Source organism: Bos indicus x Bos taurus, chromosome 24 (assembly GCF_003369695.1).
Source record: "Bos indicus x Bos taurus breed Angus x Brahman F1 hybrid chromosome 24, Bos_hybrid_MaternalHap_v2.0, whole genome shotgun sequence".
NCBI classification, from domain to species: domain Eukaryota; kingdom Metazoa; phylum Chordata; class Mammalia; order Artiodactyla; family Bovidae; genus Bos; species Bos indicus x Bos taurus.
This window is the reverse complement of record NC_040099.1, coordinates 61,376,771-61,404,518: the sequence shown is the minus strand read 5'-3', so window position 1 is coordinate 61,404,518 and position 27,748 is coordinate 61,376,771. Positions and strand designations below refer to the sequence as shown.

At 44.3% G+C, this 27,748-nt stretch overlaps 1 protein-coding gene across 1 annotated transcript in view; it reads right to left on the bottom strand.

Moving 5' to 3' along the window:
* Positions 1-27,748, bottom strand: part of PHLPP1 (PH domain and leucine rich repeat protein phosphatase 1) — a 232,065-nt gene that overhangs the window by 33,296 nt on the left and 171,021 nt on the right. Inside the window, exons 7-10 of the mRNA XM_027525964.1 lie at positions 19,245-19,447; positions 17,328-17,388; positions 13,652-13,747; positions 10,801-10,956 (exon numbers count right to left, since the gene is read on the bottom strand). Coding sequence (XP_027381765.1) covers positions 10,801-10,956; positions 13,652-13,747; positions 17,328-17,388; positions 19,245-19,447 — 516 coding nt within the window. The remainder of the gene's footprint in view (positions 1-10,800; positions 10,957-13,651; positions 13,748-17,327; positions 17,389-19,244; positions 19,448-27,748) is intronic.

The window sequence follows — 27,748 nt, the reverse complement described above, 5'->3', positions numbered from 1 at the left end:
TCGTGGGGCCACAGGGACTGACCACTGTCCAGCCCACAGGACCCACCTACCACGGTCCCCAAGGCCAAAGCTGCCTTGTTCCCCAACCCCTACCCGGAACGAACCACTATGTTAATGAACCGACTTTCTCTCATTTCAAAACCACCCACGTTTGACACATTCTGCATTCAATTCGGGACTATTTTACCATAACTTAGTTTAAAAAAAGAATAAAATCTTCCTTAAAAAGAAAGACTCTGGAATACCAGGTACAGATATTTTTAATTGAGGATAAAAAGAAGGCTCTGTATTCAGGAGTCACCACCAAGACTGTCGTTCCAATCTTTCAATCCACTAATTCAATACTCTCTGATCTTGCAGCCCCCACACTTACACACACACAAACACTCACACAACTCCATGACATAGCTGAGGAAAAGCAGCTTCCCCCAAATAGAACATTTTCCATTAAAGAAACACATATTCTGTTGACATTTAAAAAAAAAAAGGAAGTTAGAAAAGGGCTGTACAGACCATAAATAGTCATGGGAAATTACAGTCGTGTGTGCTACAGAGAAGAAAATAAAGGTCATTCATGAAGTTTCTGAAATGGTTTTGAACTAGGAAGGAAACCCATTCTAGCACCATAGTTCTTTAAAGCTCTTTTACGACTTTCGTTTTATCACCTGACTTAAATACCCTGTTAGGATTTCTCCAGTGTAGAATTATAAAACATTAAAATGCATTGCCCTAAAACATTTTGGAATAGGGCTAACTGAGAAACTCTGACAATCTCATTAAAACACAATTCTCTAGGAAATATGTAGTTATAAACATATGAAAAGAAAAGAAATTAAGTCACGAATATTTGCATTATTTTTAGGCCAGGAAAAAAAGAAGGAAATTTGTTTTGAAAAAGGAAAAAAGACTGACTAGTGAATGCTCACCTAGAAAACTACTAAAGGAACTTTAAAATCCTTACAACACGGAAGTGATTTCCAGAAAGACCTGTCCACTCATCTTGTTGAAATGTGCCTGTACTGAAGCTTATACATGCTTTATGGGAAACTGAGGCGGGGGATCCCACATTCCACCCCTCCAGGAAATAAAACTAAGCTGAAACTACATGGCTGGTTTCGAAAGATTGAGTTGTAACTGAATCAAGCCTGACTGAATCATCTTGTTAGTTAATGGTCACAGAGCAAACAACTGGCCTAAAAGCATTTCTGATTATAATCGTCTCAGGGAAATTAAATTCAATGCCCACCCTTCAAGAAATAAACGCACCTGTCGCACAGCCGCACACTTCAGCAGAAGGCAGATCAAGCTGGTTTAATCGTCTACGTGTTATATCCATCAGAGTGAGCAACTGCTTTAATTCTGTAAAATGTCTCCAGTCTGGATAACAGTTTTACTCAATAAATAGGGTGTAAAACCCTACCCCCCTCTGCTTTCAAAACCTTCCGGAGAGTTAAGTTCCTAAAGCACTGAGTTAGGTCTCAACTCCGTATGGTATGGGAGAACGTCCTCAAGCTTCTCCCTCGTAGATTTTTGCAGTAACTGCATAAAAGATTTGTTTAATACGCCATGAAGACTTTGATCCATAGAACCCCCTTCACGACTCAACCCTCTCATAAAGACCCGAGAAAAGCAGTTGCGTGTCATTGCCGTCTTTCGGTAAAGTGCTTCTTCCGATCTCCTGTTTCATCCGATCCCCCCACCGTCCAGAGATGCCCCCGCTCTATTTCACAGAAGACAAACTGAAGCTGAGAAAAGTCAAATTACTTGGCTGCTGTTAAATAGTAATTAGTGGCTGTGTGTGTGTGCGCACGTGGGCTCAGCCATGTCCAACTCTTTTCGACCCCATGGACTATAGCCCGCCAGGCTCCTCTGTCCATGGGATTCTCCAGGCCAGAATACTAGAGTGGGTTGCCATTCCCTTCTCCAGGGGATCTTCCCAACTCAGGGATCTTTGCTATCCTGAGCCACCGGGGAAGCTCCGAAAGACCAGTGTCTCTTTCGCCTCCCACACTGGCAGGCAGGTTCTCTGACACTAACGCCACTTGGGAAATTAGTGACAGAATAAGAAATAAACCCAGATCTCACTGATCTTAAAGACTGAAAGGGGCACTGTTCAGTCGCTCAGTCGTGTATGACTCTGTGCGACCCCACGGACTGCAGCCTGCCAGGCTCCTCTGTCCATGGGATTTGCCAGACAAGAAGAGCGGAGTGGGTAGTCATTCGAGTGGGTAGTCATTCCCTTCTCCAAGGGATCTTTCCGACCCAGAGATCTTTGCCATCTGAGCCATGAGGGAAGCCCCAAGAAAGCCCACGATTACCTAATACAATTCTCCAAAATTTAACTGACAGAAACAGAAATAATAAAACATTTTCCTGAGGACATTTTCATGTCATCTTCCCCCAAAACCCTGGAGGTCAAGCAGAGCACCTGCTGGGCAGTGTGAAGACCACACACACACCATATACACTTCAGACTCCATCCCTAAAATAACGGGACACACGGCACAGCACAGCACTCAAACCGTTCCTCAGCAGAGAGTGTGACACTGCAGAGAAAGGACACTCACACAGGATTCCTGCCCTGAAGCATCTGGAGAGCTGCCCACGGCGCAGGGGACAAATCCGCTTCCTGGTTCTTGAGCAATCCCTCTGTTCTTCCCTGGCACATTCTGTCCGTCTGTTCTGGCTCCTCTAGGGTTTTCTGTTTTGCTTCTGTTTTTTTTTTTTTTTAGTAATTCCCAGCACACCCTTAAATTTTACAGCTAAATTCTGTCCTTGAAACGAAGCATAGGATCGGTGCCACCACAGATCTATGTATTTGCAGGCAGACCAGGTATTCTGCATCTGAATTATTTTTTATGCAGATAGGTACTGTGACTTGTGGTCTATTAAAAATGCAAAAGCTTAAGACCCTAAGCGCAGTGAAATCCTTTTAACTTTTATACAACCCCCTGATTTCTGGCCCTAAAAATCCTTAAGAGGTGTCAAACAAAATACTCTAAATTACTTTTGATGTGTCTACACAATGCAATGCTTTTAACAACTTCATCTATATTCAAAAGACTGGTAGCTCTTAAAGCAGGGACTTTCAAACTTTTCATTAGTGGCAACTAAGAGTACAACATTTTACATGACCGCCTAGTGAAGATGCAAAATACACACATATAAACAAAAGTTTCTTGCAACAGTATTTAACCTTACTCTGTCTTACACTGATATTTTCTATCCCATTTTTTAAGTGCTGGTAGAAACCCACTAAATTACTACATCCCCACTTACCAGTTTGAAAAAAGGATGCCTATTATTCATTGTATAGCAATGCCGCTTAATAGTGAGACTGCATGGGAAGAGAAAGTACATGCGTACAGCCTAACAGAATGCACACGTTATTATTTGGCAAGGTCTGAAAATGTGCCTGGCTTGGGCAATAAAGATCATAAGCCTACAGGGCAAGGGAACAAAGGTCATACAGATGGAAGACCTGCTGAACAAGAACTCAAAAAGGATTAACTTTAAAAATTGAGTGTAATTATATTAAGAACCAACACCGAGGCAACGCTGTAAGCTAATCTCAGCCCTTCTCCTGACTCAGTCAGTCACCCCACACACGTCCCCGCTCTGCTCCAGAATCCAACTGAGGACTGCACATTCCATTTCCTTACCGTGCCTCATGCGTCTCCTCTAATCAGTGTAATTTGTTTCAAATGACCTTGACACTTTAAAAAAGTACATTTTGTGGAATGTCTCTCAATTTAGATTTGTTTGATGTTTTATTATCATTAGAATAATGTAATGCACTTCTAGCAAAAACACACAAAAGTGATGTTCTCATTCCGGAAGTTCTGTGATTCTCAACTTTACCTCCCAGATATTCTTATTAATTAGGTCAGGGTAAGGTTTCAATGGAGGAGGGCATGGCAATCCACTCTAGTATTCTTGCCTGGAGAATCCCCTTGGACAGAGGAATCTGGGGGGCTACAGTGGTCCATTGGGTTGCAAAGAGTTGGACATGACTGAATACTAAGCACAGCACACAGGCTTCAAAAATCTATACAGAATTAAGAATTCTGGTGACTGGCCAAGTTGAGTCAGTAGAAATGAGAAAATGGCCAGAAAAATGCATGTTTAGTAGGTAATCTAGGGGATCCTGAACACCCTTTGAGAAACACTATTTTATTTCACTATGGCTATCAAAACATCAGAACTTCACAAGATAGCTCTCTTCCCTTAGGAAAAATAATACAGGCAATCTAGCTCTTCAAAATGTCAGAAATTTTCTATCTTTGCCAAAAGGCACCAGTTGTCATGGTCAATTGATCACACTTTCCCAAATCTTCTATTCCCTTTTAGTCCCTTTGATATTTACACCCATTCTGTCTGAGTCACTAAAACTTATGGTCTGTAATGTGACTAATATTCTGGGGATATTTTAATAATTACCATGTACTTCATTTGTACATATACACTCTCTCCTCCTTCCCATCCCCTGAAAATACCTTATTTTGCTCCAACCAGGGGGAAAAAACAGACCCTAATCTCCACTTATAACAGGAATCTATAACTCTCCTATAAAGGGCCCCTTGTGGCTTTGTTAATTAGACTTATCTCATCAGAAGCAGTTCTCTGGCCATGACGTAAGAGTGCAAACGCAAAATGGCCCAGGAATCAGCCACCGCCAAGCTCTCAGGAGCAGCAGCAGGACAGCAGCACCTCACCCACCCACCCCGGTGACCCACAGGGACCTCACACCACTCCTGTCCATCTGCTGAAGGACACTGATTATCTGAAACTCTTTTGGGGGTTTCCATCAAGAAAATTCTCAACTTCAGTAAGATGGGAGGACTAGGCCAGTTAAGATCCAGATTAGAATACTTGCCAGTTTCCCTCAAAGAGCCAAGTCCTGTCTTGATCACAAGATTCAAAATCACAGTCCACTGATTGGCAAGTGTGATCCACCATACTTCACATCTGCCCACAGCTACTGCGCTGCCAGTCAAAGACACGACATTCAAAGAAGACATGGAGAGCAAACTCATAAACTTAGGTTGCTGACTCACGTCATAAGACTTTTAATACAAGCGGTCTGAAGGTGCTCTGGAAGCACAACCACGGAGCTGGCGTACCCTAGACCCGTGCTCTGCAACGGGGGACCCACAGCACCAAGAAGCCATGCACCGCAGCCAAGAGCAGCCTCCGCCCCCCAAACCAGGGAAGAGCCCCAGCAGCAGCGGAGACCCAGCACAGCCAAAAAACAAAAGTATGGGGGAAAACTGGCCTGAAGTTCTCAGAGGAAGCCGAGGATATCACTACAAGTCGTCTAATTTAGATTCCTCTCTCTTCTCCAGTTAACTGCTACCAGGTCAAGCAGATCAAAAGACACCATCCCAAAGCTGTAATATCTCACAGACAACATTATGCAATTAAAACCATGATACTGCATTTTAGCAGCCAGGTTCAGATCTAAAGAAATCTCCCTAGAAAGAGAGTTCAACCTTTTGCTCTCTCCAATAACACATGTTTTTCTGACCTCTCATGAAGCTTCCAAGCACAAGTTCTATTTAGAGAACAAACTAAACCATTTCTAACTTCAGTTCAGTTCAGTTCAGTTGCTCAGTCGTGTCCGACTCTTTGTGACCCCATGAATCACACCACGCCAGGCCTCCCTGTCCATCACCAACTCCCGGAGTGCACTCAGACTCACGTCCATCGAGTCAGTGATGCCATCCAGCCATCTCATCCTCTGTCGTCCCCTTCTCCTCCTGCCCCCAATCCCTCCCAGCATCAGAGTCTTTTCCAATGAGTCAACTCTTCGCATGAGGTGGCCAAAGTACTGGAGTTTCAGCTTTAGCATCAGTCCTTCCAAAGAAATCCCAGGGCTGATCTCCTTCAGAATGGACTGGTTGCATCTCCTTGCAGTCCAAGGGACTCTCAAGAGTCTTCTCCAACACCACAGTTCAAAAGCATCAATTCTTTGGCACTCAGCTTTCTTCACAGTCCAACTCTCACATCCATACATGACCACTGGAAAAACCATAGCCTTGACTAGACGGACCTTTGTTGGCAAAGTAATGTCTCTGTTTTTTCATATGCTGTCTAGGTTGGTCATAACTTTCCTTCCAAGGAGTAAGCGTCTTTTAATTTCATGGCTGCAGTCACCATCTGCAGTGATTTTGGAGCCCAAAAAAATAAAGTCTGACACGAAGACTTATATATTCAGGCCTTTTCCTCAGTTACATAACCACAGAACTGGTAACAATAATTTATTACCAGAAAAAAAGAAGAAAGAAAAAGTGAGCATCTACATATATTTTTAAAGATTTGTACTATGAAGCAAACTGAATAGAAGGAGAACTGAAGCAGTTTCATCGCTGCCTGGAGCCATCTGCCAAATACAAAGCTCTGTATTATACAACAGAAAGCTGCTCTGCATACCAGGAGCCTAAATGAAAACCAACCCTATCATTTACATTCTTCCTTTCCCTCTAACCCCATGTTTTATTAGTTTATTGTGCAGCTATTTTAAACTTGGCATTAGGCTGTAAGTACCTTGAGGATTAGTCATTTTTCAATTTCCTGCAGCACCCAAACCGGTGACATAAACCGACAAGGTCAGTAAGACATCGGCCATCCTGAACCAAGTAAATTAAATCAAATCACAGCTGAAACCACCTGAAGGGGCTTGTGACGACTGTCTCCTAAAAAGCCCTCTTTTAATATTTTAAGCTTCATGTCTTTAGGTTGACCTACTCCCAACAATGTCGGTAGTAGTTTATTCCTTCCCCTCAGACTAATCAAGCCAAATATACTCTATCCCTACATTTTCTTGAATGTAAATTATGCCTCAACGTAAAATCTTAATTAATCTCAATTAAAAACTCTTAAAGTAGGTAGATAAAACCTCAATTACTTAGGTTTTGGAAATGGGATAAGTAGAAAAAAGTACTAACCCTTTAAGAGGCAGTAAATAGTATGGTACAACAGAGGGAATAAAATCAGTATTTTTATCATAACTTCGTATAGCACGTCACCTATAAACATCAATTGAATCACTATGCCGTTGTACACCTTAAGCTAATATAATATTATAAGTCAACCATATTTCAATTTTTAAAAGTTCTGTTTTTCTTGTCTTCCAACGAGTGAGATAATACAAGAACGTCATTCAAAAAAGACCTCATCGACTTCACCCACCCTTTTCATAACCCAGTCTGCCCCAGAGACTCAAACCAGAGATGCAGCTCTTGCATTCTTGGAAAACGAGGGCAGCGTGCCTTCTGGAACGCTTCTCACTTCAGCCCCTGTGGGTCGCTTGCTTTTCTCTCACAGGAGAGAAGCAGGACGCCTGCCCTTCCCAGTCGCCTCGGCCCGTTACTCCAGAGCACTCTGGGGCCAGAGCCGCATTGAACACGGCCTGCCGTCCTCTCAAGACCCGCGGAGGCTGCCTACGTCCCCCAAGACAGCCCTGCTTTTCAAAACAAAGCTGGCCCTGGACAGGCCTGTGCATTCGGCCAAGGGCGATTCTGCCCAAACGCCTTTAGTTCTCACTTGCAGGCTCGGCTTCCTCTGCCTCCCTGGGTAGAAGGGTCCTCCTTCAGAGGCTCAACTCGGGTCCTGAGGTTTTCACACTGTGTGACTAGAAATATTCCAGCTCATACAGGCAGACTGTACAGCCTAGGTAACATGGGGGACTGGCGGAGGGCCACGAGGCAACAGTCAGCGCAGCAGTTCCCGACCCCAGGGGTCGCAGGACGGCCTCATCTGAACAAGCTCCTCATGTGACACATCTGAACACAGACGCAGCGTCTCCTGAACCACTGTACGCACACCCTCAGACACATGCCGTCAGATGCGCCTGGAACCTGGGAGACTCAGAGACTGCTTACCGACGCCTCAGAATGCAACGCGTATACAAGTGTCCCTTTAGAATTAAATCCTCAGAAATGAACAAGAGTGATTACTATCTACTGGACAGTTCCAGCTCTATTTACCTTCTCTGCGAGCCACGACCTTACAAGACCCAGAGTTCAATTTTATCTCAAAGACTCCTAAAACCCAAATGCATCTACTTATTTTTTTTTCTACCAATTCAGCGTAGATCCCCCAAGAGAACAAGTAGACTCCCATTACAGAACTGCGCCCAGATTTTGCCTAGCTAGCCTCAGGAAAGAAAACAAGGTTACAACAGGACACAGAATTCTCCGCAGGGGAAGAAACCGCATCCTATATTCATAACAATAAGAAAACAAGACTAGAGCTCCTGCTAGGCTGTGTGCTGTCTTTTCATGTGAATGCAAAAGCAAGAACAATTCTTTAAAGGATCTTGAAATGCTGTTCTCTTTGTCAGGGCAATGACACAGCACCAGCCATTACAAAGGAGCAATCCCGTTTCCTCACAATAGCATTATTTCTCAATAACTGTTCCAGTAGGAATTCATTGTAACTTACATTAAGTACAGAGAATAAATTTTTCAGTGAGGAAAACAGAAGGAAAAGAATGAAGGAAATGTTCTCTGTTTCTATCTGGGTGATGGTTGTGGGGTATAAATGTACGTAAAAGCTCACGGAGCAGTATGCTTAAGAGCTGTACACATTTATTATCAGAAGTCACATCTGGATAAAAAGATTTCTTTTAAAAAAGAGGATCAATAAAAAAATGCAAATCCAAGATCAAGGGTAGTATTTAAAATTCTTTAAATTTTCTCTCTTTCATTAAACAAATATTTACTGAACATCTTAAAAAGGCTCCTACACCGCTGGTGGGAACATGAACCAGGGCAGCCACTATGGAGCAGAATGGAGGTTCCCTAAAAACTAGAGACAGAGTGACCATGCAGTCCAGCTTCTGGGCATAGAATGGAGGTTCCCTAAAAAACTAGAGACAGAGTGACCATGCAGTCCAGCTTCTGCGCATAGAATGGAGGTTCCCTAAAAACTAAAGGCAGAGTGACCATGCAGTCCAGCTTCTGGGCATAGAATGGAGGTTCCCTAAAAACTAAAGGCAGAGTGACCATGCAGTCCAGCTTCTGGGCACAGAATGGAGGTTCCCTGAAAACTAAAGACAGAGTGACCATGCAGTCCAGCTTCTGGGCACACATTTGCAGAAAACTCTAGTTCAAAAAGATACACACATCCCAGCTCACAGCAGCACTATTTAACAAGTCAAGACATGGAAGGGCTTCCCTGGGGGCTCAGTGGGAAAGAACCCACCTGCCCATGCAGGAGACATGGGTTTGAACCCTGGTCTGGGAAGATTCTCTGGAGAAGGAAATGGGAACCCACTCCAGTATTCTTGCTGGGAAATTCCATGGACAGAGGAGCCTGGCGAGCTACAGTCCATGGGGTCACAGAGAATCGGACAGAACTCAGTGATCAAACAATAAGTGACGGAAACGACCTAAGCATTTGTAATCTGTGAGTGGGGCTAGACAAGCAAGCAAGAAATTAAACATAGTGTGTGTGTGATAAGTACGATGGCAGGGTGAGCCCTGAGGGCTTGGGGACCGTTATCTAATTCAGTTCAGGAGAGCCAGAGTTCTTCAATTGCTATTTCACCCACAAAATCAAAGCAAAAAAACCACACATCCTGAAATATTTTTTAAAGCAAAAAGATCCATCATGATGTCTTTCTCTTAGGGAAGCACAAAACTAAATTTAACTTTTGTCTTTATCATGAGGCATAGTAAAAGTCAGATCCTTCATCTTGTTGCTGAAGTTATGGCCACTCATTAAAACAAATATCCACAGAGACCAGCACAGTTCAGGCCACCAGGCTGTGGGGCGTTTTGGTTTCATGCATAAGGGCTCTGAAGCAAACAAGATGTTCCAAAGTAATTTAACATGCACAGCTACTTACACCTTTCCTGAAAGAAAGTTCTGCCCGTGGTAACTCCTCACAGAAAAGAGTTTTCACTTAATGTTTAAACTAACTTCCTCCTCGGATCAAAACAACGTCTTTTAATACTTAGTGAACAAGTAATTTAGAAAAACTCGGTCCAAAAAGAAAATAGTTCAAATGTGAAGGGAAACTGTGGTAAAGATGAGAACAATTTAAAAAAAAGAGAAAGTAAAAACTCTGGAAAATATCTCTGTTGCCCAAAGTCCTAAATATGTGGAGACAAGAAGGGAGACTCCTGAGATGATTCCTTTAAGTGCGAGTGACCTGCAGGGTTTTGACCAGCGGGCAAACTTCTCATCCTGCTATCACACCCCGCCCCCAGCACAGCCTTGTTTATGCATGGATCACCGTACTTAAGGAATCAAAATTAAGGAAGATTCTCTAAGATATTCCTGCCTCTATCTCCACAAAATGGTGAGGGAAGTGGCTGGCAATACCATTTTCTTAACAAATGCAGACAGATAGTCATAAGGAGTGGATAGCCATTCCCTTATCCAGGGGATCTTCCCAACCCAGGGATCAAAACAGGGTCTCCTGCCTTGCAGGTGGATTCTTTTCCGTCTGAGCCACCAGGGAAGCCTCAGATAGTCACAAATTTCACTTGAGATGGCCTGAGATCACCTAAGACAAGGCTGGGCTTCCCTGGTGGCTCAGATGCTAAAGAATCTGCCTGCAATGCAGGAGACCCAGGTTCGACCCAGGAAGATCCCCTGGAGAAGGCAATGGCAACCCACTCCAGTATTCTTGCCTAGAAAATTCCACGGATAGAGGAGCCTGGTGGGCTGCAGTTCATGGGGTCGCAAAGCGTTGGACATGACTGAGTGACTAACACAGCTGAGACAAGCCTGCTAACAAAGAGGCATTTCACAAGTCAGTGAACAAGCAGAGCAAACCCGCGGCTTTACCTGTCGGCCTTCATCAGGAGGCTGGGCGGCAGCTCCAGGAGCTGGTTGTGTTGCACATCCAAGACCTCCACGGAGGTCCTTTCCAGACTCTCAGGAAGCCTGGCCATCCGGTTGTGTCCTGCCAGCAGTTTCCGGAGACTACTGTTGCAAAACAGGCTGTGTGAACAGGGGCAGAGAGAGAAGGCGGCTTACTGAGGGCTCACCTGGGGTGAAGGCTTAAAAACGAACACAGCAGGAGAAGACTGAAAATCACCTCGCCAAGAAACCTAAATGCGCCAGAGCAATTGCAAATTCATTTTAAGATAAGCTCAAAGTTTGAGCTGTTCATATTTCAATGCTTTCCATACTTCAAAAAAAAAGAGGGTGGGAAAAACTATGAAAAGGACTATTTAACAAAGCAGCTCTACTCTGTGAAAAGGAAAAATGAGCTTCACGAAGACGCTGAAGGCAGCGGCCTCATCTTGTCAGCCTCACGAGGAGACTGGGAGGCCACCCGCTCCCACTCAAGGTCTGCGCCCAGGGCCGCCCAGAGCACAGGCCGCTTCTGCCCACAAAAGACTCTGAAGAAACACAGCTGAGCAATTTTCACCTACAGGACCAACATTCAATGAGGGTGCTTTTGTCCAAATAAACTTTTACCAATGCCCACTGAAAAAACGCTACATTTTCCTCAGCTGCATTTCACAGTAATTATTCGTTCCTTTCTTTACTTCCTTGAATCTGATTACTTTTATTTTCTCATTGATTTCATCCTGGACCAAAGCAGACTCCCTTCTAAAGAGAACAGAAGGGCTCACTGCAGCATTTTCTTCTGAGCCTTAAACGAGCTGTTGGGAAGCGTGACAGTTTCTTCAATGGGTTATCAAAACTGCAATAAATGATGAGTTTGTGTTCATCAAAGCGAAATCTGCTTTATGATCACTCGAGATAGTAACAGTTGTAGAGAATAAAGCGCGTCCTGCATTAAACACAGAAGCCTGGGTTCTTGGGGAAGCGAGGCTGTGATTCACGTCGGGTCACTTGAAGCGAGAGCTCACTCACACCGACGTCGAAGAACGAGACTTCCTCAGCTGCCTCCTGCTTTCCATCATCTTGACCTCACTCACTCAAACGTTCTTACAGTCACTCTAATTTACAGCCATAACTTTATTCACTTTATCAAAATGAGAATCTTTGCTCACAAAGATGCTACCAACCTGTCATTTGGTGACACCGGGGGCCACCGTTAAGGACACGCCTGCCTCTGCAGGTTTAGAGGCTGGAGGACAAGACAAGGCGTCCAGGATGGTCTTCGGCCAGTTACCGCAGGGCCGGCCTCTGGGACGCTCACTCTAACGGTAACTCTGGATTTGGTCCACAGAGGACGGGATTATCTGTCTCTCTCTCTCACACACACAGACACACATATACATACACACTTTACCCTTAAATAGAAGGATAGCTGAAGGAAGGTAACACAATCTTTCTCTTCATTTTCCATGTAAGAAAATAGATTTGTCGACTACAGAATAAATGTGCATGCTAATGGCAGAATCTGTTTGATTCTTTTGGATGAAGAGTCAATAGCTTCTTTTCTTTTCAATCCATCTCTGGTTCTAAACATTAATTTCTGTTTTGTCAAACCCTTTTACACACATCACTTAGACAAACAAAGCTTGAATGCAGTCAGTTTCTAATGAATCGCGGTCTTGGCCTGGATATTAGATCAACGACAGGGCTGATACAAAGTTTGCAACTAAACACCACTATTAAATGAGCAAGCAATATGTACTGTTACTGTCCCCTGTGTTAAACACACACAAAAGCACACGCTGCTTACAGTTTACAGCAACAGAGCATCTGGATTTGCTTTGAATAAGCATTTGTTTAGATCCCCCAAATCCTGTACTAGTGCAGAGCAAATCAAAGATTAATTAAGTCAGGCAAACTGGGTAAGAGATCAGTTATCCTGTATCCACATGACTGCTGGTGTATTTACATGTTTGTCACAGTCTGCGGTGACATAGGGGCCTCAAACCCCAACAGGCTGCGCGTCTCAATCAGGGAGGCCAGAGGGGGGGCAGAGAGAAGCAGATGGAAAGACAATAGGCAAAGACTTGTTTTTAACAAATTACTTTTCCTCGTCAGTAGTCACCTTTTGTCATTTTTGCTATCTTCTAAAAGGGTCTCTCTCTCCACGTCCCACACACACACACACACACTGCCATCCAAAGTCCTTTTGATAATGGTGACGGGCTCTGCGCTGGTTCACCTAAGCTCACTGAGCATAAAACTCAGCATTTTCAAATGGACTGAACTTCCAGGTATAATATAAGGCTGAGAAACAAAGTAAAAGTAACAGCTTTCCAGGAATTAAAAATGGAAATTTAGTTTTTAAATTAAATTCTTCTCAGATTTCTTCTATGAGAAGACAGACACGTTGAGACAATAGACAGAAAGTAAAGATTCTTAAAGGACTAAGATTACCGAGGTGAAGCAGCCGTATCATCTGCGGAGTCTCTGGACATTTCTTTGGCTTATTTGAGAAAGGATTAAGATTACCGAGGTGAACCAGCCGTATCATCTGCGGAGTCTCTGGACATTTCTTTGGCTTATTTGAGAAGTCCCACCGAGCGTCAGCCTCCACACAGCTTTGTCACGTCTGGCTAGCAGTCAAAGCTTCAGTCAACCTGTCACTACATGACGAAATACTACTCCTTAACGGTCCCACGAGAGGTAAGAGATGCGAAATAAGGTTTGAAAGGAAACTCTTTCAGGGGTTCATAACAACAAATTAAACACTGAACCAGCAATTTTTTCCATTGTTCATCTTATTTGAGATTCTCTAACTTAATCTGTGCTTAATACTCACCGTGCAGGAAGTTCACATATTTGATTATGGCCAATATCCAAAACTTCTAGCTTTCGGCTTTCACAGACCCACTCAGGTACGTTTTCTAAACAGTTCCTAAATGTAAGAATATACAGTTTCTTCTTTGGTTGGAATGTGGCTCAAAACATGGTTCACAAGTCAAAATAATTACATACAACAAATAAAACTTCAAAGGAAATACTCAATTACAGTGAATATAAATCAAGAAGATATGTGCAGTCACTTTAACCTGAAGCAGGATGTGATAAGGAATAAGAAATAAAGAAAAAGCAGGAAAGAACACAGTAACGTCATTTGTATTATCTCCAAAGTCTAAAAAAGTCTGGTTTCCAGAGTTACTGTCCCAAAATGTCTATAAACCCATGTAAGTTTAGGGAGAAGATGTCTTCCATTGGAAAACCAATAAACACATATTTACACACCTGCAGTTGAAGAGTCAAATGGCATAATAGCTTTGTTTTCCAATCTGCATTTTTACCGTTAATATGAAGTTTCCCCAGGGCCTCAGAAGGCACCCTGAGACCACTGCCACCGACGAGGCAAGAAACGGTGGTGATGAAAACGCACGCTGACCCTGAGACTCGGGCTCAGCGACGTGGAAACAGCAACGGTGGCGATGAAAACGCACACCGACCCTGAGACTCGGGCTCAGCGACGTGGAAACAGCAACGGTGGCGATGAAACGCACACCGACCCTGAGACTCGGGCTCAGCGACGTGGAAACAGCAACGGTGGCGATGAAAACGCACACCGACCCTGAGACTCAGGCTCAGCGGCCGAAACAGCCACTTACGCACTGGACAGCAGCCACGAGTCCTGGAACAAGAAACTAAACCAATGGTAATGTTAACTGTTAAATGATTGACCACTTTTTTGATAAATCTATTACTGCATTTGAATGTCTCCTTAGTCATGGATGGTTAGCTTTTTATCTTCTTTTTAAAATATGTGAAATGACTAGGCACAAAAAAATCTAAAACAGTATGTAAACATTCTTTAAAAACAGATGAACAAGTCTGTGAAAAGTATGAGGCTTGGAACAAGGATTTTAGTAGAATAAAATTTTTTGCTATTATATCAACTTCTCAATTAAAATATAGAAAACAAGGCATTATTTTTCGTTTAGTGTTTGTATAGGTACATATTGCTCTGGCTTTGAAGGTCTACCGACTGACACACTGAATTACTTTATTGTGTAGCAGTCGAGGAGGGCGTGGCAGCCCACTCCAGGGTTCTCGCCTGGAGAACTCCATGAATGGAGGAGCCTGGCAGACCACAGTCCATGGGGTTGCAGAGAGTCGGACACGACTGAATGACTAAGCGCACACTCTCTCTTTCTCACTCACACACACACACACACACACACACACACACGCGCGCGCGCGTGCGCAGGCCTACCTCTAAAACATCTCATTAAGGTAGGCAAGTGAAAGTACCCTTCAGCATAAGCAAACACTAAATAACAAAACTACTCTAAGTGATAAAAGAGCCAGGAACTTTGACCCTGAGGCACTCTAAGAACCTAGTAAACACCATAACAAGTAAGAGCTCAGTTCCTTTGGAAAACATACTCACAGAGAGGAGGGCGAAATACCCAGAGCTATGTGAGGGGTCAGACGCAGAGGGTTTTCTAAGAGAAAAAGTCCTACAGTTTGGGAGGTGAATTAGGCAGAGCATGTTACAGAACAGGCTCTGAACGTGAGAATTTTTCTTATTTAAAAAAAAAAAAAAAAAGGTGAACAGCATTTAAGGACAGAATTCAGAGACTAGCACAACACAAGTTTCCGATTCAGTTTCACTTGAGGGCTTCAATGGGAACCAATTAGCAATTACATCTTTTAAATAAAAGAAAACTAGGTTCACTCTACGGCTAATTCCCTAGAGTAAATCTATGCAAGACATTTCCATGCACCCGTACGTGCAGACCCCAGTCCTGCGCTCGTGTTTCAGCGCTGGAGATAACACTGCTCAAGGCTGATCTGATAACATAAAAAGAACTTGAGTAGCGTCAGACTCACAAGTTCATTAAACAGAAAACTGACATGAATTTACTAGGAAGTGTATGAAGAATCACGCATAAAGGATTTTATAAATTCAAAGCTGTAATTGCAATCATTCTCACATCAGCTAAATTCTGACATGTTCTTACATAGTATGATTGAGGATATTATTAAAATATCTAGGTTTGTATACTTTTATGACTAAATTCTGCATCTGGCAAATTACACAGCAGCTATACCAGATTTTATGCACTGAAATGAGTTACCTGTCACACTGAGAGGCCACATACTCCTATGTACTGTGGTCATTCAGCAAAGTTTGGATTATTATGTTTGGAATTACGTTAAAAGTGAGTTTCAATTTAGTGTGTGGAGATTATGAAAGTCTAATTTGCTCCAATACATGCTTTAGGCCTTCAGGAAAAAGTCTACTACAATATTTGTGGAAACCCAAGTAGATATGACACACGGCAGTAGTGAATTTGCATACAAGGTGAGGAGGTGAGCTTGTGCACAAGTGAGCTAAGTGAGCAGGCTGTACGGAAACCCCGCTCTGGCAGTGCCAGTCCCCACTGTTTAAGGGCTCCAAGTAGGAGAGTTGGGGCTTCCCTGGGGGCGCAGTGGTAAAGAACCTGCCTGCCAAAGCAGGAGACACGGGTTCAAGCCCCGGGGCGGGAAGATCCCTGGAGAAGGAAATGGCCACCCACTCCAGTATTCTTGCCTGGGGAATCCCATGGGCAGAGAGAACAGCCTGGTGGGCTACAGTCCATGGGGGTCACAGAGTTGGGCACGACTTAGCCACTAAACAGCAGGAGCAGCAGTAAGGAGATATGTACAAAAAGCGGGGGGGGAATAAAAGAGACAGAGCACAAAATATATTTTTAATGAACTTAACATCATTTCAGGGAAAAACATGAAAATACAGCTGATACAATTACAGAAGTACTGGGCCTTCCAGCCATACAACCCTCAACTGACTCATCTTTCAAGTGCAAACCCGGTGTTCACATCGGTGTCCACGTGACACTACGACTCCTGTGCTGCAACTTACACAGACTGACAGCCCCATGCATTTTCGGAGGGTAAGTATTCAACACTACTGGATATTAATTTGCATTGTTTATCTTTAAGATATAGAAAAAATTCTTTTTTCAAAATTAATTTTTATTGGAGCATAGTTGTTTTAAGATATAGAAGCAGGGCTTCCCTGGTGGCTCAGACAGTAAAGAAGCTGCCTGCAAAGCTGAAGACCTGATCCCTGGGTCAGGAAGATCCCCAGGAGAAGGGAATGGCCATCCCTGGAGAATCCCCATGACAGAGGAGCCTGGTGGGCTACAGTCCATGGGGCCGTAGGAGTCGGAGGCACCTGGGCGACTCACACAGCTGTAGCTGTTCCACAATGTGCTGTGGGCTTTACAGGTTCTTTCCACTGTGCAGCAAGGTGAATCAGCTATTTGTATACACGTATCCCCTCTGTTTTGGATTTCCTTCCTATGAAGGTCACCACAGAGCGCTGAGTAGAGTTCCCTGTGCTGTACAGGAGGTTCTCATTAGTTACCTATTTTATATAAAAAGTTCTTATGCTCAGGTTTAGACAGAATTATCTAGATAATTTTCACACAGACCCTAGAGTGCTCCAGGAATTGGCTTCTTACCTTGAGACATCCATGTAGGACAGATAATTCGGAACTGGGCAAACGTCAAGCTGGACAAGCTCTAGGAAGCAGGAAAAAAACAAAACCAAACACATCACCATTCAAGTGACACAGAGACTCTTTTCATGTGTAGAATCGTTCCTGTGCTTCATTCTCCATTGTTTGTTTAGGCTGGGAAGCACAATATATCCATTTGTTTCTAAACCACAGGGAAGTACACAGACCTTCTAATTCAGTCACAAGGTCTTAGTCAGACACTGAAATAAATCACTCACTCTGCTTTCCTACCTCTCCCCATCTACTCGCTGTGACACTCCTCTTTTATACAGCCTAAATTTTATCTGGAAGATTAACTGTATGAATATCATTGCTTTTTTTAAACATTCAGGGTTCCTTGCACATAATCAAATGCGTCCTGGCTTGTGCCTTTTTCACTCTGTGCTATTCACTGGAATAGCACTCCTGAGGATCAGAAAGGACTCCCTCTACTGAAATCTGGAGGCCTCCTCAAAACTGTATGCAAAGTGACAGCAAGGGCCCTGCTTCTCAGATGCAGAAGTCTCGAGACGCCCTTCTGCTTTCTCTAAACACTGACCAAGTGTTTCAGAGGCTCAGCTTCTCTTGGCTTCCTAATCTGGCCCCAGCTAACTGTGATGGTTCTGGAAGTCTACTTTTGGTACCAGGTCTCTTTCTCTGGTTACCTTACTTCCATCGTTTCAGGTACCACCTCTGAGCAGATGTCCTACATCGACATCTGTAGTCCCAACTGCAAATCCCTACTAACTCACAGGAAACCACTGCAATGACCTGGATTGGTGGAAAGGTGGATTACCCCACTCTTGTCCCATCTGGGTGCTCTGGACTCTGCTTTCACATTAACAGTCTTACAGCTTCATTTTCATCACTTGCCTCTTCCACTAAAAATTTCCACTGGATCTCTACAGCTTACTGTATCAGCTTCAAAGTTTCACCATCTGACTCCAGGCCATGCATCCCATAAGTACATCTTAACACTTCCCAGCAGGAACCTATGAGAGCAGAATTCCCTTCTGCTCATCTACCAAATGAACCACATTCAGATTCTTTCCTCTTCAACACCTATTTCATGTCTCCAGACTAGCCAAATCCTATAACCCTTTGGTGACTTGCAGTTATCTGAGGTTTGGTTTATTTCTCCACTGAAATGACAGTAAATTCATTCAAACCAAAAAAGGAAAAGGAAAGAAAGAACTCCCCTCCTTTAGTACTCCTGCGCTACACGACACAGAAGACAAGTGCTTGGTAAACGTCTGTTCAGCGTGCAGTAGTAAAGACTCGCTTCCATGCAGCTGTCTGACGGGAAGGGATAGAAATCTTCATTCACCTCACCAAACATGTGCCCATAAGACCTTTTCTTTTTTAGAACTGCCATGATCTCCAAAGTCTAAGGAGGCAACCTTATTAAATGAATAAAGCTCTTGCTTTGGGATGGCCCTGTGGTATATAATGTAGGTTTCTCTTGCGGTGAGGTCCTCTGTTGGTGGAGCAGGAAATCTGAGGCCTTGTATGGCATCCATAATAGACCTACCTTCCATTTTCACTCTCCAGATTCACTATCTTCACAAGTGGCCCAATAAACAGTTCACTTCCCATCGCCCGCCCCCACCCCCACATCTGCTCTTCAAGCCGAAGAGCCAATCACCAGTGGGAATAACTTATTTAAATGTCACAATATGAGAAAAACAAGTCAGGAACTATAAGCCCTTCCTTTTGATTGCTTTAAATACCAAACAGCACTCTTTCATGATTTCCACCTTAGCAAAAGTTGACTCCTATTTTACTAAACGAGGAAAGAAGAGTCAAAGCCAGGAGGAAGATGGTGCGCTGAATGAATCTGGGAACCAAGTAAGGAGCTCTGATGTGGGCTCCGTCACGTACCGTTAGAAGAGGCATAGAGAGCTTTGAGGAAGCAGCCACAGGCGTTTAACGTCACCAGCTGATTCCTTTCACAGTGTAAAACTTCAAGGTTGGTGAAAACCACAGCATCCAGACCCTCAAGCTTGTTGTCTCGCAGATCGAGCTGAGTGACGTGAGGGAGAAAGTCCACTCCGTCCGCTATTAGGTTCCTAATTACGTTCAGTCTTGAGAGGAAAAGGACATAAACAGAAACTACAGTCAAAGGCAGTGCTGTCAACACAAGCCACCCCTGATGTGAGCACCAGGAAGGCCTCGAGCCTCACTGCCCACGCTCCCTGACCTCTCTACTCTCGGTGTCTGCTCTCCCTTCACTAGCTAGGTCCCCTGGCTACTTCCAGCTACAGCTCCATGAGGTCTTAACTTTGAAACTATATTCTGAAATGCAATTTAGACCATTAATAGACTGGAAGAGAAGCATGCATATTGATTTTTATCTTAATTCATTTCAAGGGGGGAAAATCATTTAAACATTTATTTCTAAGAATCTGGTTGAAAGAATACAAGAAACAAAACCCAGGAAACCCTGCTAAGCACACGCAGCTACACTGGGTATTGAAGGAAGGAGAGGGGATAAGTGAGCAGGTAGATGAGCAGCCATAAAGGACAAGCTAACAGGTGAGCTTGGGGAAAAAAAAAAGAATGGGGACCACCTATGCACCAGAAACAGGTGTGTGAGCCTATCTGAATTTCCATAGCTGGTTCCAGACCAAGGATTAATTACCAAAACCATCTCCATCTTTAAAATACTGCTTGAAAAAGCAAAGCGCAGGAAATACTGATATTTGGCATGTAGGACTCACTGTGAACTCACAGAACAAAGGATCGCGATGGGGCCCAACGCGTTCAGGGCGCAAGGAAAACCTGGCAGAGCCTGGGTCATAAACACTGGTGAGCTCACGGACTAACGCTGCCATGGACAAGGCGCCAGGGAGATAAGCTAGTGGTAAGGGGACTAGGAATCAATGCAAAAACACATCTAGCTTCAAAGTGGAGAAAAACAGATGAACTCTCCAGTCCTAGTTTGCTAGGCTACGCCCAGCTCCTGTACAAACAAACAGCAGAACCTCCTACTTCTCCTTACAAAGCCAACAGAGTGCTGAGATCATGCACTTGGTTACAAGAGCACTAATATGAGAGAAGGAACTTAGAAAAAAGTCAAGTACTCTCTGCAGTGGTTTCCAGCCCTTGGAAAAAATAAAATGAGAGTAACTAATTTTTTTAAATTTAAAAAATAAATCTAAAAAAATAAAATGAGAGAACTGAACTAAACTTCTAATAGCAGTAGCATAAAGCCATTGGGACACAAGGATGAGGGACAAGACAGCAAGAGCTAGGATCTGTCCAGCCACAAGGACAGCATGTGGCTTCTTCAAATGTCCCTGAGATTCAAAATTATTTTTTTTGCTCCTTCTCTTTTCTGTTCCAGGTTGTAAGATTAAAAAACTGGCTTCAACTCAGTGATTGGCCTATCTCCAAATGCTCACTAGATGACTAGAATATGTACACAGAACCACTCAGTCGTGTCCAACTCTTTGTGACCCCATGGACTGCAACACACAGGCCTCCCTGTCCATCACCAACTCCCAGAGCTCGCTCAAACTCATGTCCATCGAGTCAGTGATGCCATCCAACCATCTCATCCTCTGTCGTCCCCTTCTCCATCTGCCTTCAATCTTTCCCAGCATCAGGGTCTTTTCCAATAAGTCAGTTCTTTCATCTAAACCCAAATCTCCTTTTGGATACAAGAGATGACAGGAACTGAAAACTGTCCTGTGTTCTCCCGAGTCTATGCTTTAAATCACCTTCATGATGCACTAATCTCAGCCCACCCCCAACCCTGCACTGTATTAACACCAACACAAATACACGGCGGACTTAATGAGACAAAATAAAATTTACAATGACAGGGAGGTCATTGCCACTATTCACTTTAAATTGTCAAGTCTTATCAGGACGCAAATATCAAAAGGTTTCAGGCTCACATAATAATATGACTACTTCAGATGAGCTTTCAAAGAGGCAAAATGTTGTGAAAACTCCTTTCCAATAATCTCCTCAGTTAACAGAGGCATTTTATTTATTTCATCAATACTCATTGAGCATTTATTGTGTGTAGGTCCGCAGTGAGAAAATGTTCTAGTTCCAGTCTGCTGATGAACACTTTACGCATATGACCTTGAGCCATCACCTAAGCCTCCAGGAAGTCTCATTCTAACCTGGACACTGGGGCTGACACCTTCCTTGTCCCACACGGCGCTGAGCAATGAGGGGGACGCATGTGCCAGTATTATGCACATGAGAGGGGCCACGGAGACGGGACAACCACGACCCCAGGCTGTGTGTCAGTAAGAGACGAATAAGATAAGGGGCGTGCCGACAGATTTGGTAATTCAAACCACACATGCTTTAAAATATGAAGCCAGCCAGAGGATCCAAGTCTGTGATCAGTGTCATGGTGGTGGTTTAGTCGATAAGTCATGTCCAACTCTTTCGTGACCCCATGGACTGTAGCCCACCAGGCTCTTCTGTCCATGGGATTTCCCAGGCAGAAATACTGCAGTGGGTTGTCATTTCTTTCTCCAGGGGACCTTCCCCACCCAGGGATCAAACCCGTGTCTCCTGTGTCTCCTGCATTGGCAGGCAGATTCTTTACTGATGGAGCTACCAGGGAAGACTGACCAATGTCATAAATGATGTATAAAACATACAGAATGGTCAAAAAAAGATGCTATGGGAGAGGAAGGATCTCATCTGAACCCCAAGAGCAGTCAGAATTCATTGGACATAAATGGGAGAAGCAAGGAGTCCATGAGGAGGAGCTGAATGGCCTTTGGACTCTCGGGCTGAGGTTCACGTGTGTGCGCAGGGGCCCCTCAGGAGCGCACACCGAGTGAGAGGAGTGAGAACACGGACACGAGCTGGGCAGGTCCTCACCATTTATCAAGCACTGGGCCTGCTGTGCGCCAACACTGCGGGTTCCCGGACACACGCTTCCCTGGCAGCTCAGATGACAAAGAGTCTGCCTGCTGTGCAGGAGGCCCAGGTCCGACCCCTGCGTCTGGAAAATGTCCTGCAGAAGGGCATGGCAACCTCCTCCAGTCTTCCTGCCTGGAGAATCCCATGGACAGAGGAGCCTGGTGGGCTACAGTCCATGGGATGGCAAAGACTTGGACACAGCTGAGTGACTAACCCCTTTTCACTACAGAGACTAAGGCTGTATAAATGAGAGTAGTGCTCCTCTAGTTACCTAGGAGGAAGGGCCTATTTTCCAAACCTCTGATCGCTCACAAAAGGACAGGCACACACTAGGACACAGCGCACCACACATGTGGCTCGCCATGTCGAGTTCGCCAACACCCAACCTAATCTGCTCCCTTTATGAGGTGCGTCTGCTTACGTGGGTCTAAGTGAATATTGTGGCAATGGTGAATGTTTCCAAGATATTAAGTATCAATTACTATATGTATCTCTTTGTTTAAAACAAGTTGCAAACAGTTGGTTTGCTAGCACATGCTGGAGGACCACACTCTGGACAGAACCAGACTTAGAGCCCCATCCTCAAGGGATGCACAGGCTAGGGGCCTGAAACCAGAAATGAGAGCCTAAGTATCTTGAATTAGAGAACTAAGGTTCTGAGTGAGCCTATGAGAGGCTGTACAATGGTAGCAGACAGCGCAGAGAGGAGGCAAGAGCAGCAGTGAGAAGAAAAAGTAAGGGCCAGAGAGTGAGACTGGTGCCCAAGACGAACTGACAGTATCTGGGAGGCACACTAGAAAACACAGTCACAAATCTTGTGTCTGGATAACCAGTGGAGCTGGAAAACTCAGCAGGGGCCACAGGACTGGAAAAGGTCACTTTTCATTCCAATCCCAAAGAAAGGCAATGCCAAAGAATGCTCCCACTACCGCACAACTGCACTCATCTCAGACACTAGCAAAATAGTGTCTTGAAATTCTCCAAGCCAGGCTTCAACAATGAGTGGAGAATTCCCAGATGTTCAAGCTGGATTTAGAAAAGGCAGAGGAACCAAAGATCAAATTGAAAACATCTGCTGGATTATAGAAAAAGCAAGAGAGTTCCAGAAAAACATCTACTTCTGCTTCATTGACTATGCTAAAGACTTTGACTCTGTGGATCACAACAAACTGGAAAATTCTGAAAGAGATGGGAATACCAGACCACCTTACCTGCCTCTCGAGAAATCTGTATGCAGGTCAGGAAGCAACAGTTAGAACTGGACATAGAACAACAGACTGGTTCCAAATTGGGAAGGGAGTACCTCAAGGCTGTATATTGTCACCTTGCTTATTTAACTTATATGCAAAGTACATCATGTGAAATGCCAGGCTGGATGAAGTGAAAGCTGGAATCAAGATTGCTGGGAGAAATATCAGTAACTTCAGATATGTAGACGACACCACCCTTATGGCAGAAAGTGAAGAAGAATTAAAGAGTCTCTTAATGAAAGTGAAAGTTCAGTTCAGTTGCTCAGTTGTGTCCAACTCTTTGCGACCCCGTGGACTGCAGCACACTAGGCCTCCCTGTCCATCACCAACTCCCAGAATTTACCCAAACTCATGTCCATTGAGTCGGTGATGCCATCCAACTGTCTCATCCTCTGTTGTCCCCTTCTCCTCCTGCCTTCAATCTTTCCCAATATCAGGGTCTTTTCAAATGAGTCAGCTCTTCACATCAGGTGGCCAAAGTATTGGAGTTTCTGCTTCAACATCAGTCCTTCCAGTGAACACCCAGGACTGATCTCCTTTAGGATGGACTGGTTGGATCTCCTTGCAGTTCAAGGGACTCTCAAGAGTCTTCTCCAACTGCTGCTAAGTCACTTCAGTCGTGTCCAACTCTGTGTGACCCCACAGATGGCAGTTCACCAGGCTCCCCCATCCCTGGGATTCTCCAGGCAAGAACACTGGAGTAGGTTGCCATTTCCTTCTCCAATGCACGAAAGTGAAAAATGAAAGTGAAGTCGCTCAGCCGTGTCTGACCCTCAGCGACCCCATGGACTGCAGCCTTCCATGCTCCTCCGTCCATGGGATTTTCCAGGCAAGAGTACTGGAGTGGGGTGCCATTGCCTTCTCCATCTTCTCCAACACCCCAGTTCAAAAGCATCAGTTCTTCGGTGCTCAGCTTTGTTTATAGTCCAACTCTCACATCCATACATGACTATTGGAAAAACCATAGCCTTGACCAGATGGACCTTTGTGGACAAAGCAGTGAAAGTGAAAGAGGAGGGTGAAGAAGCTGGCTTAAAACTCAACATTGAAAAAATGAAGATCATGGCATCCAGTCCCACTATTTCAAGGGATACAGATGGGGAAACAATGGAAACAGTGAGAGACTTTACTTTCTTGGGCTCTAAAATCACTGTAGGTGGTGACCGCGGCCATGAAATTAAAAGATGTTTGCTCCTTGGAAGAAAAACTATGACAAAACTAGACAGCATATTAAAAAGCAGATATTACTTTGCTGACAAACGTTTGTCTAGTCAAAGCTATGGCTTTTCCAGTAGTCATGTATGGATGTGAGCGCTGGATAAAGAAAGCTGAGCGCCAAAGAATTGATAATTTTGAACTGTGGTGTTGGAGAATTTTCTTGAGCGTCTCTTAGACTACAAGATCAGACCAGTCAATCCTAAAGGAAATCAGTCCTATAGGACTGATACTAAAGCTGAAACTCCAATACTTTGGCCACCTGATTCGAAGAGCTGACTCATTAGAAAAGATCCTGACGCTCGGAAAGATTGAGGGCAGGAGGAGAAGGGGACAACAGAGGATGAGATGGTTGGATGGCATCACTGACTCGATAGACATGAGTTTGAGTAAGCTCCGGGAGTTGGTGATGGACAGGGAAGCCTGGCGTGCTGCAGTCCATGGAGTTGCACAGAGTCGGACACGACTGAGTGACTGAACTGAACCAATGAAGTGGTGCTATCGGCAAATATAGGGATCCATGGGAAAGAACTTGCTGAATAAAGAGAGAAAGTAGTCATTTATAGTGATGTGGATGAACCTAGACTGTCATACAGAGTGAAGTCAGAAAAACAAACACTGTATATTAACTTATATATATGGAATCTAGGAAAATGGTACTAATGAATCTATCTGCAGGGCAGGAACAGAGACACAGATGTATAAACAGACTTGCGGACACAGAGACGGGAAGTAGAAGGTGGGATAAACTAAGAGCAGCACTGACATGAGCACTGCCACGTGTAAAATGCGCAGCTAGTAACCGCCGCACGCAGCTGGGAGACTGCTGCGCGCAGCTAGTAACCGCCTCGCGTAGCTGGGAGACTGCTGTACGCAGCTGGGAGACTGCTGTACGCAGCTAGTAACCGCCGCGTGCTGCTGGGAGACTGCTGTACGCAGCTGGGAGACTGCTGCACGCAGCTAGTAACCGCCGTGCACAGCTGGGAGACTGCTGATAGCCCAGGGAGCTCTGCGCAGTGCTCTGTGACGGCCTGGGGGTAGGGTGGGGCAAGGGGTGGTGGGAAGGAGGCTGAAGAGGGAGGGAACACACGCATACATACAGCTGATTCGCAGCAGAAACTAACACAACATCGTAAAGCAATTATACTCCAATTTAAAAATACATTAAAAAAAATTAAACTCTGTTTCACATGTAATTTGGTTAAGTGTGTCAAAAGACAAAAGCAAGGCAAAATTATCCTGCTGGCAGCTGAAGTGGAATTGATCCTAAGACGAGAAAGAAGGGTTCGAGCAAGATGAAGAGTGTTTACCATGGAGACGGTAGGTAACGATGGGGTCCGGTGAGCACAGGCGACCAACCCTCAAGGCAGAGAACAGACAGAGTAGTGATCAAGGAGAGAAACATAACATCCAGAGTTTGGAGAAGAGGCGAGAATATTCACTACACCATAGAAAAAACAGTATCAGTCTTAAATACGTCAATGTGAGAAAAAGAGTAAGATTAAAAGAAAACTGATTACTTTTAACTTGATGTACTGTTTCCACCTGAAGGATCAGAAATGCAATCACTAGAATCACCCCTCGGCTCACAGGGACTGAGTGAGACCCCTCTTAAGTCACCCCACTGGCTTCAACATAAAATATTAAGGCAGATCACAAGCAAATCTGACCAGACTTCTATCTTCTCAGCTCAGCAGTCTGGAGGGAAGCAGTTACTCACGATCATTCAACATTTACAGTGTATGAAAGTCTATTCTGATTTCTAAATATCCTGTAACTGATCTCATATTTTTAAAAAGACCCAATTTGAACTAGAAATCTGAAGAATTTACAGAACTCTTAATAAGAACAGCTGCTTCCAAACAGATTGATCTGGTTTGGAAGCTAATTCATATCAAGGAAAATGATGTCTTCTCTAACATGAAGTAACTTACAAATCCTCTCTCATGCTTGTTACCAGAGAGCAATATGCCCATTGTTACATCTCTGGGTGGCTTCTGATTTAAAAAGAGCTCAAATTCTTGAATACGAAGGTTTTCTAAACCCAATTGTGTGTGTGCTGTGGGTGCTCAGTCACTGCAGTCGTGTCTGACTCTTGGTGACCCCGAGGACTGCAGCCCGCCAAGCTCCCCTGTCCATGGACTTTCCCAGGGAAGAATACTGGAGTGGGTTGCCATTTCTTCCTCCAGGGGATCTTTTCAACCCAGGGATCGAACCCACATCTCCTGCCTCTCCTGCACTGAAGGCAGATTCTTTTGCCACTGAGCCACCACTCAGAGGCAAATAAGGTTAACAAATTCAGAAAAAAAGTTAAGAATACAATGTGTTCAGCTCCCTATCCTGTCACCCTTCAAAAAGTTCTCAAAGTCAGATAAATTGTTACCATTTGGTCTCCCTGAACTAAGAATTGTATGTCTGCAAATTGCTAACACATCCCCAGGTGTGACAGCCTTTACTCTTTCAGTCTGAGGAAAGATAAAGCAAACCACTTCTCTGTGGGACTGGAATGAATGGGTTCCCTGGGCCACACTGGAAGAATGGAGATGAAAGTGGAGCAAAAGGCAATGCTGCTACTTTGTACTGATGAACTCTGACAGGCTTGAGGGAAGGTCTGGTGGAAAGTAGGCAGAAAAATAAGGAAAGAAAGTCCAAAGAGGGGAAAAGATGCCAAGAATGACAGCAGAGAAGGGTTCATGAGCAGAAGAGTTCTCACCAGGTAATGAGAACAACATGGAACGTTTGCTGAGGGAGAGGCATTTACTCTCTTCCTTCCCAAACTCTATGAATTACGTTGTTATTAACTGTAATCTAGAGATGAGAATACAGCTGCACAGAAATATTAAATATCTCACCTAAGATTTAACCTGCTCACCACTCCCTGGCTAATGGGGAAGTCTGTTGTTCAGTCACTAAATTGTGTCCAACTCTCTGCGACCCCATGGACTGCAGCGTGCCAGGCCTCCCTGTCTATCACCATCTCCCGGAGTTTGCTCAAATTCCTGTCCATTGAGTCAATGAGGCCAT